Source organism: Silurus aristotelis, assembly GCF_946808225.1.
Source record: "Silurus aristotelis genome assembly, chromosome: 6".
Classification (NCBI taxonomy): Eukaryota; Metazoa; Chordata; class Actinopteri; order Siluriformes; family Siluridae; genus Silurus; species Silurus aristotelis.
The window spans coordinates 9,122,696-9,136,472 of record NC_139579.1 but is presented as its reverse complement, the minus strand read 5'-3'; the positions used below and the strand labels follow the sequence as shown (position 1 = coordinate 9,136,472).

Genomic DNA, 13,777 nt, shown 5'->3' with positions numbered 1-13,777 from the left:
TGAAACCGGGAAAAAACCCAGGAAAAATAAGCCGCTTCGTTGTTTAAGCAACGCGGTTCAAAACGTGAAAAAAAAAAAATAGCAGCTTATAGTCCGAAAAATATAGTAGTTCTTTCCCCAGTTCCTAATTTTCTGGTATTGTGCATTACTAATATTGTTTATTTCATATGTGCTTTATATTAGTCATACTAATGATGCATATTTACTAAAAAATTTTTTTTTTTTTAAAACAGCATGGAGAGAGAGCCTCATGAACTTTAGAAACTCTCTTAGTGCTGCTAGATATAAACATATGTCTCTTAATTAATCTATTTAATGAATAACAAATTAATTAATAATGGCTTCATGCAGAGGGCTTAGTTACAAATAAACAAAAATCAGTCAAAATGTTTGAATATTAATTACCAGCCAGACACTCTAATGAAGAGATGGAAAGTACAGAAGTACAAATACTTACTGTACTTAAGTAGATTATCTGGAATTAGTACTTTACTTCACTATTTATTTTTCTGACAAATTTTAACTTTCACTCATCACAGTTTTTGCACAAATATCTGTATTGTATACTTCTTACATTGTCATCTAGGCTCACTACTTTAGTTTTAATCTATTTGGTGACATCAATATTTTTTGTTAGCATTGTGCTCGATTTTCATCCCATCATCCTATTTCTTGTCCTTGCGAGGCTTTTCAACCTACCATACATGTCTTATTTCCTAGCACCACAGACAAAGGCTAGCCTATGGAGCTAACAACGAGCAAGGCGGTAGGTTACATTAACTCTGGGGTTAACCTGGATTAGACAGAGGGAGTCAGTGATGTAAACATGACTGAGAACAGAGATATTCCTGATCACCTGATAATCATAATTTTTTCGTTGATGTGTTCTATATGGTGGTTGTTCAGCCTGGATACATTCATTAGATAACAACATTTTTTATTATTTTGTATTAATATATTAACATGATGTGATGTCCAGTTAGTAAGTAAATGTCGTTTTCCTTAAGTACACGTGAGACCAAAAAATTCTTTACTTTAATTTTAATAAAAAAGTGTAGTTATTACTTCAACATTTACCAGAGTCTTTTACAACATAAGTATCTGTATTCCTGCTTGAGTGAGGGATGTGAGTGAGGATGTACTTTTAAACCAGCAGTTATCAAACTCCTAATTAAAACATTTTGAACATAGTAATTTTCACCTTGAATTTAATATTAAACTGAAATGTATCAATCAGATTTTAGGCCTCATCTTAGAACAGAGACAGCACCAGTTAAAGTTGTAAATGACCTAGTACTGACTGCTGATTAGGGTCATGTCTTGCATGTAATGCCCGAAATTTGTGCAGTTTTTGACATCAGTGTTCATACTCATTCACAGACTAGAGAATGTGTTTGGAGTTAAAGGAACGGCCCTTTCTTTGCTCAGATCTAATTTGCTAGATCGTTATTAGTTTGTAGAATTTGTAAGTTTCTTGTTGTCACTTGTTGTGGCTTCTTGCGCGATATATCATGGATAAGTTCTTACATTTAAAATGTATATTTTCCTGTAACAATCCTTTGTTACAATGACCATTTTAAAATGTATTATACAAATAAAATGTAATTGCTGTCATTGCATCTACTGATTTAAAAAACTGCTTTTAACAGAGGAGGGATTGTGGGGATGATTTAATGTAAATGCTTTTTCATCTTATGTAGTAGAACCCTACTAGATGTTCATATACAGATGAATTAAATTAAGAGCCTTGATATGATATCATTAAGATTTGAAAGCATTAGAAAATCTGTTAAAATAAGAAAACATTACTCACCTATGACATCATCATCTCCTTCTTCTTCACAGATGACCATCGGTTCTTCATCACTAGTTACATCCTCGCTAGTTCCACGCTGTGAGGTAGGAAGGGGGCAAATCTGAAATGAACTTATTCCATTCTGATGAAACAAGAAGAGAGAGGGAAAGAGTGTGAGAAAAGAAACTAAGTTGCTATTACTAAGGCAGTATGCTGTTTGAAATGTTATATAGCCCATTTCTGACAATACCTTTACTATATTCTTTTCTCCCTCACTTCTCTCCGGGCTATGCACTGCACTCTGGGACAAAGCACGAGGTCGTGAAAGTTGGCCTCCCAGTGGCCCTCCCCAGTGCTCAGTTTCTGGTGACACCCAGCTAGGCCCGGCTCCCTTGTTCTCACCATGCTGAGAACTTGACTGGGTCTCTAGAATGAGTGAATCTATAGACATTATTAGTTTGTTTGCCCTGAGCCAACATTCACATAGCTTTCTTAATGAAACGAATGCATTTCACTACATGTCGTACTTTGTATGAATGTGTATGTGACAAATAAAATTTGAATTTGAATGATGCAGGCTCAATGGACTCAATTGTCTGTAAATTTAAGCTAAATATAAAATTTCAAGCAAATTTACTGTGGTCAAACATGCTTTTTCTCAACGTATGTTTAATAATTACAGTTGGATGACATTTTGTTTAGCGAGAGAAAGCAGCATGATTAAAAAGCTGAATAGCTCAACTCGACTCACATGATTCTTGTTGTTATGGTAACACTAGATTGCATATAGCATGCATATAAATTAAGAGTGTCTACAGACAGCTCAGTTTAGGATTCATATGAACAGTTCATTTGAAATTTGCAATCCGAATGAACTCACTGGCAAATATGACGCAGATAAACACCACTGCAGTGCTAGTCAGTGTGTGGTGCTTGTTATCGTGATGGAGTCCTGTGGTGTTTTCTTTTTAACCCTTATTTAAAAAAGAATTGGAGGTGGGCTGACCAAGTGTGCATAGAATGATGAAATCACTGTAACACCTGCCCTCTAGTGGTTTATTGAACTGTTGCAGTTCAAAGATGGTCATCATTACTACAAGCTGCTGAGCAAGGACATTTACTAGGAAGTGAAGTATCATGTTAATAAACTAATTAACTAGCCAAGTTTAACTCTCCCACTATACATAGTAAAATTGTAATCTCTAGCCAACTTGTCCAACTGATTCCTATTTAAAATATTAAAATGTTTACTCTGTTATATTAAAAGATTTGAGAAACAATTTTCACACCATCTTGGATAGGAATATCTTGCTTCCAATCAGTGCAGGAGAATATATACAAGCAATAGACATGGTATGTGTAGCAGCTCTATACCATGTCTATTGCTGGTTATTGTGAAACTCAAAAAAATGTTTCAGTTTATAGTGTTTAATGTATCTGCAAGTGAAATTTGGTACATCTGCTCATGTCACATCATTTTAACAAAGCACTATGAGCAAAAGCTTTAAACAGACATATTAACAGACCTGTGCTTTCAGAAGCACTTCTTTCTCTGGTTTCTTTAGCCCCTGGAGTGCCTCTTCCCTCAGACAAAGACTTTCTCCTGTCCTTATTACACCATTTCCAGTCAGGATGCGCCCTGAAATGAGCCTCCTTAACCTGAAACATAAACAGTTATATAGATAGACATACAGACCCAAATCTCAAAGACAAACAAACCACAAATGAGTGCAATGATACCTGAAAGGCAAGGTCGTGATACTTCTGCTTCTCCTTGGCACCGAGAGCATACCACCACTCACCCAGGATCTTGCTAACTGTGCGATTGTCCTGGTTTGGGTGCCTCTGGTGCACCAGAGCACGGTGACGCTTGCTGAAGATCATAAACGCATTCATTGGTCGCCGTATATGGTCTTTCTCTTTCTGTGGTAATGGGTATAAAGTAGCCAAAGAAAAAAACATCGGTTTTCATTAAGTAGGAAAAATGTTTTGTCAGTAACATCCTAGTAGTAAATATAACACACAAAATACATTTCCCTTTTTAATTTGATTTAAGACTTAAACTGAACCAATACTCCTATCTTCTTTGTAAACACATGTTTCTGCACTTTGTAAACCACCTTTTTGTCATTGTCTTTGGGCAAAGCGCTGAGCGATTGAGTCCGTCTCTTCACTGGACAAGTCAATAGGGCAGGATCTTGGCCTCCACCTGAGTAAAAGCTATTTAATCAATAAAAGAAAGGGTCATTTCAGAAATCAACATTCACTGTTTTTATTTTTTTATAAAACACATTTTGATTGTTTTAGGTTTTTTTGAACAGGCATCATCCTGCTGAACAGTAAACTCCCAAATGTTAAACAATGTTATAGGCAAGAATGAAATGTGTATATGGAGCAAAAAGATATTTACAGATCATCAGCATCACTCTCTGTCTCACTATCTCCTTCTCCTCTCTCTGCTGGGGGATCACCTCCAGAGGGTGGTGGGCAAGACGGCGATGGTCTTTCAGCAACTGATTGGTCATCAGTCATTAGAGCTACTCCACATTGTGGCTCTAAGATGTGGCAGAAAACAGTGACTAAAACCTTCGCATTTTATATTGTTCCTTTAAATTTAAAAAAGATGCTATAATGGATTATATGTCAGTATTAGAGGTTGACCGATTAATCGGTTTTGCTTATTAATTAGCATCGATAGTTGATTGTTCGAACTATCGGCTATTGGTAAAAATCCAGACCCATAGTTTTTCCAGTTTCCAGTCCACTGCCTTTACGAGAGCGGCCTCCAGAGGTGAAATAACTGATGTCACGTGCTGTTTGTTTTTACATGAGACGGCGCACTGCACGGCACTATATTATGTTTATTATAATTATATTTATACATTAATATATTCATATCTATTTCCTTTAGCACATTTTCATGATTAAGTATTGTTTTTTGGTAATAAAGTTCAGTACTATTTTACATGGAGTGTTATATTTGTTTTTTATCCAGTATCTATTTTAAAATCTATCGGTTGATTATCGCCAAATATTTTCCAACCTAGCTATTAGCATCGATAAAATCCACCATCAGTCGACCTCTAGTTTTTTGTTAAAGAATATTTAAAATTAGAAACCAAATTTCATGCCAAAAAGATAGACAAGAATGATTTAGGATCTCTTTAAATGAACAGTGTTAGATACTTTTTAAAAATAACATACAGGTAACTTGCAGACAAAAACAGTTACGCTCTCACCTCCATTCACTCATACTTATTAACATATCAAAGTAAAATTGGAATTATTCTTCCTAGTGTATCACTCCTCCCTGTTTTATGACATTACAAGTGCAGACTTTAAATGAATAAATTTACACTGAATTGAAAATATTTTCTAAAAACAGTCTTTAGCTATTAGATGAAAAGTAATAACTTGCATGGGATAACTAATGTTGGTTATGTGATGCTGCTAATATATTAAAATAATCTAATGTACAAGATCCCAGGCTTACACATTTTCTTAAATACTTACTACCTTATACAACAAATACTATCTCTCCCTTAAAAATGTCAGTTTACCTATTGTATATTTTTTAACAATCAGGTTTGAACTTGACTCTTAGAGGGTCAAACTAAAGACCAATGTTAACTTTCCCTTCTCTGGAGTCTCAAACTTGCATAAGAATTACAGTACATCCATTAAATCTTTGAGTCAAAATGCATGTCTCATTCAGTATTGAGATGGCATTATTCTGTACTGGATAGTGTTTCTGTTAAACTGTGTGCAAAACCCCATAGTAAATGACATTGTATAATTATTGAACACTGTTTCTCAACTAAAGTTTAGGAAAACCCAGGTGTGTCATACATACTTTGCAATATATTCCCTATATGTATTATATACTTGATATTGGGCAGCATGGCTTTATAAAGCAAAATTAAGAAGTCAAAGTACACAAGAAGCTGACACACATGGTGGCTTGTGAGACTTCTGCCTGACACACAATTAAATCTAAAAGTTTTCTATCTATGTTACCTGTTTGGTCTCCATAATCATATCATGTAAATAAGCTGTAGCATGTAGCATCTTTACTTTTATGTAATATATATGCTTTTATGTGAATGTTCTGTGCTTATTCAGTAATGGGCATTTACCAACATGTGCACAGGAATATGAAGAAAATTAGCATAAACTATTATTACATTTTATAACTATACATTATTAGTTAGTTTGCCCTGAGCCAACATTCACATAGCTTTCTAAATGAATGATGCAGGCTCAATAGAATCTTGTCTGTAAATTTAAGGTAAATATCAAATTTACTGTGGTCAAACGTGCTTTTTCTCAATGTCTGTTTCATAATCAGAGTTGGATGACATTTTGTTTAACGAGAGAAAGCAGCATGATTAAAAAGCTAAACAGCTCAACTCGACTCACATGATTCTTGTTGTTATGGTAACACTGGATTGCATATAGCATGCATATAAATTAAGGGTGTCTACAGACAGCTCAGTTTAGGATTCATATAAACAGTTCATTTGAAATTTGCAATCTGAATGAATTCACTTGCAAATATGACGCAGATAAACACCACTGCAGTGCTAGTCAGTGTGTGGTGCTTGTTATTGTGATTGAGTCCTGTGGTGTTTCCTTAACCCTGATTTAAAAAAGAATTGGATGAGAAAAAAGAGAAAAATAATGATGAAATCACTGTAACACATGCCCTCTAGTGGTTTATTGGATTATTGCTGTGCTGAAAGATGGTTATCATTACTTCAAGCTTCATGGCAAGGTCATTTACTGGGAAGTGAAGAATCTTGTTAATAAACTAATTAAGCAGCCAAGATAAACTTACCCACTATACATACTAAAATTGTAATCTCTAGCCAACTTGTCCAACTGATTCCTATTTTAAATATTACAATGTTTACTCTGTTATATTAAAAGATTCGAGAAACAATTTTCTCACCATCTTGTCTAGGAATATCTTGCTTCCATGCTTTTATTTCTAGCTTTGCTGCCGCCTACTATGCTGCAATATGCTGCAGTGTGTGTGAGGGGAGTAGAGAAAGGTTCTGTGTTTGACTGCTTTTGCCTGGGAGATACCAAGACGCTATTTTGAAAGTAAATCTAAAATGGTGAATTAACACACAAATTTAATCCTTTACATACTTAAACCCTAAATCATTCAAATTAAATATACAGTAATCCCCCGTTTGGGTTGGTTATCTTACAAAACCGCCTGCCACCCCAAAAATGCTTGCCGCCTGCCACCCCAAAAATGCTATTTTATTTATACAGTACTGTACTGTATTAACATTGTACTTAATTTTATAATAAATAATTATATTTGTATTAATAAATGTAATTATTTCAACATTAAACATAAAACAATTTATGTCTAACAATTCAAGGCTTACCTTTGCTCTGTGTTTGACCATCTGTAGGATGATTAGATGAATTTGATTGGCTGGTCTCCAGGAAAGGAACCAATGAATGCCAGGGAAACACTTGTAATGAGCGAGGCTCGACATTAGTCCAAACTACCAAAAGACAAAGAATCAAAGATAGATAAAATATAATATTAAGCAGCATTGTTCACACATTGTCTTATCCACCCTATTATATATATATATATATATATATATATATATATATATATATATATATATATATATATATATATATATATATATATATATATACACACACACATTTATATACCGTGTATATATATATATATATATATATATATATATATATATATATAGAGAGAGAGAGAGAGAGAGAGAGAGAGAGAGAGAGAAAGAGAGAGAGAGAGAGAGAGAGAGAGAGAGAGAGAGAGAGAGAGAGGATTACAACCAACATCCATATGTCTGTTAAACTCATTTCCAGTTTGAACTGTACTTTTCACTGAAATGCAATAAAATTATATTTTAAGCTGCCATCATTATTAAGAGCTGCATCCCAAACATATAATATTGGGTACATACACAAAACAGCATTTATATTTCAATTGATGTTTGAATTTTTTAAATCTTGATTTTTAAAAATCATGTACAATTCTGGCCTTCTAAATCATGTTAACTACATTCAAAAGTTTATGTTGATTTAGAAGGCCAGAATTTTACATATTTTTTGTTTTTTTTATTCAAGATTTTAATAATTCAAACATATTAAAAATATGAATGCTGCTTTGTGTCTGTACCCAATAACAGCTGAGAATAGTAAAAATATATATACAATTTGAGACTGATGTTAGTTCATATATTCTTTTGTAACTGCAGTATATGATGGTGCTATACTGAAATCTCCAAACAGTGATCTTTTCTTAACATCCCTTTTAGTGCTCTAGGAGCCAAAAAACACATGTATCCTCTTAGACAGGTTAATCACAAATTAGAGTCAGAAATGTCTTAATTACAGGCATGCAGTTTCATAAAGGCAAAAGTGTTTTTTTTATTTTTTTTTTATTTGTGCATTCTTTAATCTTCCCCATGTTAATGTATAGATAAGAAACATTTTGTACAAAAACGTATGTATATTGGTGACTTATTTTTCATGACTAATGTTATTAGACATGTTAGAATACTTAATAATAGTTTTTGCTTCATATATAAAAATTTTTACAAAAAGTGTCAATGCTCTGTAAGTCCAAAAATAGAGTAGAGGGGTATGTGAGAATACTAAAGAGTCAAAATAGCAAAATATAGTTAAATGTAAGGAGAGAAAATAACATGGATAAAATGTGAAATAACAATATTATTCTTCATACATAATATTTCATGCTCTCTATTTTGGGGTAGGGTTTGACAGGGTTTGAAGGTGTGTGGATAACAGAAAGAGAGGTCTAGAATCTCTCTAAGTCTCTCTTTAGTAATTTTTTTCTTCTGTATTTCTGTACGCAATAAATACAACCCCTTTAGCAGCACTTTCCTTTGACTCATCGCTGTGACCTTCAAATAGGAAAATTAATCCATAGTGGCAGTTTATCACACTCGCTCTGGCTCTAGAGATCTCAGAAAATCGAGGTTCTCCTTAATAAAATAAGTACCCCTAATACAGGTTTTCTTTAAAAAATGTGCCTAAGAAGCATTTTCTCCCCAAAAACAAACACCCATCCACCCCCCAAGTAAAAAATAAAAGTGGTCCTAGACAAACAAATTATTTATTACAATAACAAGAAGTGACTACCAAGAATATGTAAAACAAGCTGTGATACATTACAAATCAGAAGAGAACAAGAACTTTTCTATAGTCTTACCGGTGCCAGGTCGTCCCATTATAATATCTTTCCGAGGGGCCGGATGCGGAGATTCTGCTGGTAAAATGAGAGGCAGTAGAGCAGTGGGACTTGGATGGCAGGCCACAGGTTGTGGTAAAATCCCTCCTTGTATGTCTGGATGTTCACTTGACTTTCTGTCTTGCTCTCTCCCTCCAGAGCCTGAACCTGTGGGTCCAGAGGTTATACTGGAAGATGAAACACAGCTAGGGCCCTGGCTCGAGTAGGTCTGATGACCAGTTGCTGCAGTAGTTAGTGATTGGGCAGAGGTTACCAGCACCAAGGTGGGGGCAGAATTCCGGAGCAGTACTGTACCATTTGTGGCTCTGTTAATGGGAATGGGAGCCTGAAGACCTACAGCAAGATGAGATGTTTGACTATGCTCTCTTGAGCGAGAACCTGCTCTTCTGCTCAAGGGACCATCACTGAATTTTTCCAGTGGCACATCAGGATTGCGAACAATTACAGGAGAATCACGCAAGGGTACAATGCGGCGTGAGCTGGGGTCCTGAGGCAGTGGTGAGGGAGGTGTAGGAGAAACCAACATAGGTGGAGGAGTGGAGGCAGCAGAAGATGAGGGACGACTGGTTGTGCTCCTTGGTCGAGTAAAAGAAAGAGAAGAGGGTGTGTTTGACTGGCTTTGAGGTGAAACTGCTCTGAAGGCTGCAGGATTGAGACCCAATGGCAAGTCGCTTAATTGGGGATCAGACTTAGTATAATCAGATGCAATTGGAATTGGGGGTGGGAGAGCATCCAACTTACGCTTGCTGGGACTCATAGGCACAGTAAAGGTCAGGTTGGTCTGAAAAGTGGGCATAATGCCAGATAGGTGGCGATCCCGCTCTAAACTTGGAGTACCCAGCTTGGTACCACTGAGATGTCGTGGACGGCGAGGGGTGAGAGAAGAAGGTGCAGTAATGGGACTGAAATTGGCTGGGCGAAAACCAAAGAGTGGAGATGGTGAAGGAGATGGGGCAGGAGAGAAGGGTGACTGATTGGACACAGGGGAGAAAGAGGGAGTGCCTGAGCGAGAGCTACCCAGAGACACCAACATGTTTGCTGCCTCACACTCATCAAAGTCAAAGCGTGACAAATCACGTGGCAGTTCTTGTGGTAGGAGGGAAGGCAAAATTAAACGAGGTCGTGAGTCTCCACCACGACTGCTGGTTTCGCTACTGTCATGTGATGTCTCATCCCAATCAATCTCACTGCTGGTACGACCTCCTAAGCGGAGATCAGGTGTGAGGGTGCCTGTACTACTGGCACCACTTCTGTCTCTGCCCAAACCGCCTCCTGCCTCCATCTCTTTAGTACGCATAGACAGATGACGGGAGCAGTAGCCACGCCTTTGAGACTCCTTAGAGCAGCCCTCACGAGAACACAGTCGCCGCCACTGTTTCCCATTAAACTTTTTCCGGATTCCTGTTGGAGTGCAAACTACATCCCCCTTTTTGTACTTCTGCTGAGCAGCTGTGAGGGGCGTACGGGAACGTGATGAAGAAGATGAGCTGGAGCCTCCCCCTGATGTACCATGGGAGCTGGAAGTGGAGGTTTTCTCCAGGGAGCTGCGAGAAGAGGATGGAGGAAGTGGAGGCAACTGTGGGGTAGAAGAGATGACTGCGGTACCTGCAGTTGCATCCATTCCCAGCAGTACAGAGGAGGGGCCAAGGGATAAGTGGGGTGCTAATGGTGTGCCTATGCCTCTCACCACTGACAGATGAGGGCTGAGGTAGTCAGGCTTAGAGAGAATAGGCCGATGCTGAGAGGGCACACCCGAAGATTTGGTGGCCATAGCTAATGTGAGGCCACCCTCCCTGAGTGGAACCATGCTAAAATGGCTGACCTCCATGTCCTCTTCTGGGGCTGGTGCTTGTAAAGTAATCCTTTCCCTTTCTCGTTCATTTTCAGATTGCCTTTGTAACTCCCTCTCTTTTTCCAGATCTTTTTGTTGGCTGCAATCCCAAGCTCTGTCTGGAGCTATGCTGAGTACAGAAGTGATGGCAGTGCTAAGTGAACAAGATGAAGAGAGTGGTAATGAAGATGTTTCAGGGTGTAACAGTCCAGTAACTAAAATTGGCCTTGTTACCCTAGGCACCGTGCTAAATTGACACAATTCAGATTCCACTTCCATCTCCTCTTTATCCTCCCAATCCTTCTCTCTTTCCCCCACCATTCGACCATTCTTCCCTTGCTCAGTAAATTGCGGCAGCTCCAGGTCCCATGGAGGAACCAGAAGGCGAAGACTCTGTCGTGAGACCCACACTGCTTGAGCAGGCTTATCCCGCCAATCCTCCTCTGGTCCAGTTCTATCCTTTTCATCTGATGGATCTTCTTGGAGTTGGACACGATAAGGAAAGGAAACAGCAGGGTGAGAGTCCACCTGGGTAATCAGGCCTTCTCTGTACCAATGATGTGCCCCCTCACTGCTTTCACCGCTACCTCCAAATGGTACACACACACGTGTCCCTATGGGCACAGATGCATTTCCCGGAGGGGGTGCATCTAATATCATGTCCACCATATCAACAGCTACTTGAAATGGGTATTTGATTGTTGTTTCCTCTCCATGTAACTGCACATCCACAGTTCCATGCTCTCCACTGACATCCCGCACAACACCAGCACGAAAAACTCCCGACGACTCTCGTCCTCTATCAGGAGCCCACCTGTCCCCTCTTCTTGTGCTCACTCTGGCCAGGACCCGCTGATTCTTTAAACCCTTAGCAAGTGTTTGTGACAGTCCTGCTGGCAAATTTTCCTGTAGAGGTGAAGAACTAAGTTGAGATTGTCCTCCCTGAACGCTGGAGTGGGATCCAGATTGCCGTGTCGTCACCTCAAGGTCAGCTGAGTGCTCACTGGCTGTGTCTGTGGAGGAGCATCGCTGAGGACTAGATGTGTTTATCTTTTCTCTCTCACTATTCTCATTTACCATTCTGTTTGACTGTGCTGCCATGCTGTTTTGTATGACCCCTGAGGTGCTGGCCACAGGTACCTGGTTGCTCTGACTGACTGTCTCTGTGTATTCAGCTCCAGTAGTGCTGCCCTGACTAGCACTGGAGGAATTGTGAGGTGTGCTGCTGTTACTCTGGGGGGGAGTACTGGAATTACCATCATTGCCATGGTTTCCAGCATAGTGCTCAGAGGTATACTTTTTCTTCGGCACACGGGCCTTAAAGGTGGCTGTCTTGCGGTTGGATGAGGGATTGGGGCTATTACTGTCACTTTGTGTTCCACCTGACTTGAAGCTCAGAGAATCCTTTGCCTTCCCATAATCCTCAGATACATCCAGTATTCCTTCTCTTTTCCCCTCTCCTTCTGGGGTTCTAATGGATTTAACTAGCTCATCCTGTGATGAGTCTGAATTTGATGATATCAGTCTTTTGGGAGAAGATGGTGAGAGCCTGGCTTTTTCCTCTGTGTCTCTCTTCTCCTCTTCTGGGTTTGCATCAATCAGCCCCCTTCTCTTACTCCCTTTGGCTCGTGTTGATGGAGGTGACCGTCTGCCTTGTTTTTTAAAAGGCTTCATATTCAATTGCTTGTACAGAATGTTTAGTCTTTAAGTTTTCTTATATGTTCCAGTCTATGAATGTCTTGCTCTGTGTTTCTCTTTTTCATTCCGCCCTTTCTCTTTTCTTATTCATATAAAAATTTCAACCCTGCAGTGGAACACAGAATGCAAATCAAAATTACTTATGATTTAACACTAGCAATATTTTGGCCTTTTTAAAAATATATATTGTTGCTTTCTTTATTATATTATTTATAAAGTAACTTAATGCAATTTAGTAGCCTACTACATGCCAAAACAAATCTGAACTGAACACCAAGAAAAGTGCTTGCCTGGACAAGTCACACACTGGTTTTTGTTTCTTGGCTGGAACAGAAGAGGTGGGGGAATTCCTTCTTGACTGGTATTTCAGTCTCTCTCTCTCTCTCTCTCTCTCTCTCTCTCTCTCTCTCTCTCTCTCTCTCTCTTTCACTTGTTGACCTATATGACCTTTAACTAATTATTATGTACTTAAGAAACTTAAAAGTTTAAATTATTTTTACACAGTCATTGATACATTGGACTACATAATTATCTTTCTCCAGCTGTCTTCAAAATCTCTCTCCTTATCTCTTGGAATACTTCCTATACTGCTACACAACATAACACATGAACACATAACACCGATGTATTTGCGCATGTAAAAAATGTTAGCTTATAAAGTAAATATTTTTTTTACACAAGTGCTATTTAGTTCAAAACTAGGATACCTTTAAATGACGTTGAAAAGTTGTATGTAAAAAGTGTAAACTATATTGTAACACAAACCATGTATGACAGTGTAATAACGTTTGTTAAGCCATACAACACAATGTTCACATTTCCTTACACTGTGATGGTTGCAAAGAAGATTGTGATGGTTGGAAGAAGGAAAAAGAAAACGTACCATACAGTCTTTTAGTATATATATATATATATATATATATATATATATATATATATATATATATATATATAGTATTAATCAGCAACGCTTTCGTAATTATGGCCTTATATTAAAATAGTGTATAATGCAGAGCTCTCGTTTTGGCCGTACTGTCCTACTCTGTGCGTACAACCTCTTATTTCTATCTCTCTTTCACACACACACAGACACACACGCGCGCGCAGTAGTGAAGTGACGCAGGCCTGTCTACAACACAAGGCCGCAGCGCATTTTTACGCTCCGAAA

The 13,777-nt window shown here is 38.0% G+C and overlaps 1 protein-coding gene across 9 annotated transcripts in view; it reads right to left on the bottom strand.

Annotated features, from left to right (window-relative positions):
- The window catches only part of cica (capicua transcriptional repressor a), a 31,702-nt gene that overhangs the window by 17,117 nt on the left and 808 nt on the right, over positions 1-13,777 (bottom strand). For 7 of the 9 annotated variants that reach the window (XR_014533924.1, XM_083543142.1, XM_083543143.1 and 4 more), the window contains exons 2-9: positions 9,042-12,715; positions 7,198-7,320; positions 4,206-4,350; positions 3,916-4,015; positions 3,536-3,718; positions 3,322-3,454; positions 2,046-2,236; positions 1,814-1,937 (exon numbers count right to left, since the gene is read on the bottom strand). Coding sequence is in view for 8 of the 9 variants with exons in the window: in XM_083543142.1 (XP_083399268.1) it covers positions 1,814-1,937; positions 2,046-2,236; positions 3,322-3,454; positions 3,536-3,718; positions 3,916-4,015; positions 4,206-4,350; positions 7,198-7,320; positions 9,042-12,585 (4,543 nt within the window). In the remaining variant the exon portion in view is untranslated. The remainder of the gene's footprint in view (positions 1-1,813; positions 1,938-2,045; positions 2,237-3,321; positions 3,455-3,535; positions 3,719-3,915; positions 4,016-4,205; positions 4,351-7,197; positions 7,321-9,041; positions 12,716-13,777) is intronic. The other 2 variants (XM_083543144.1, XM_083543146.1) reach the window with 1 other exon arrangement.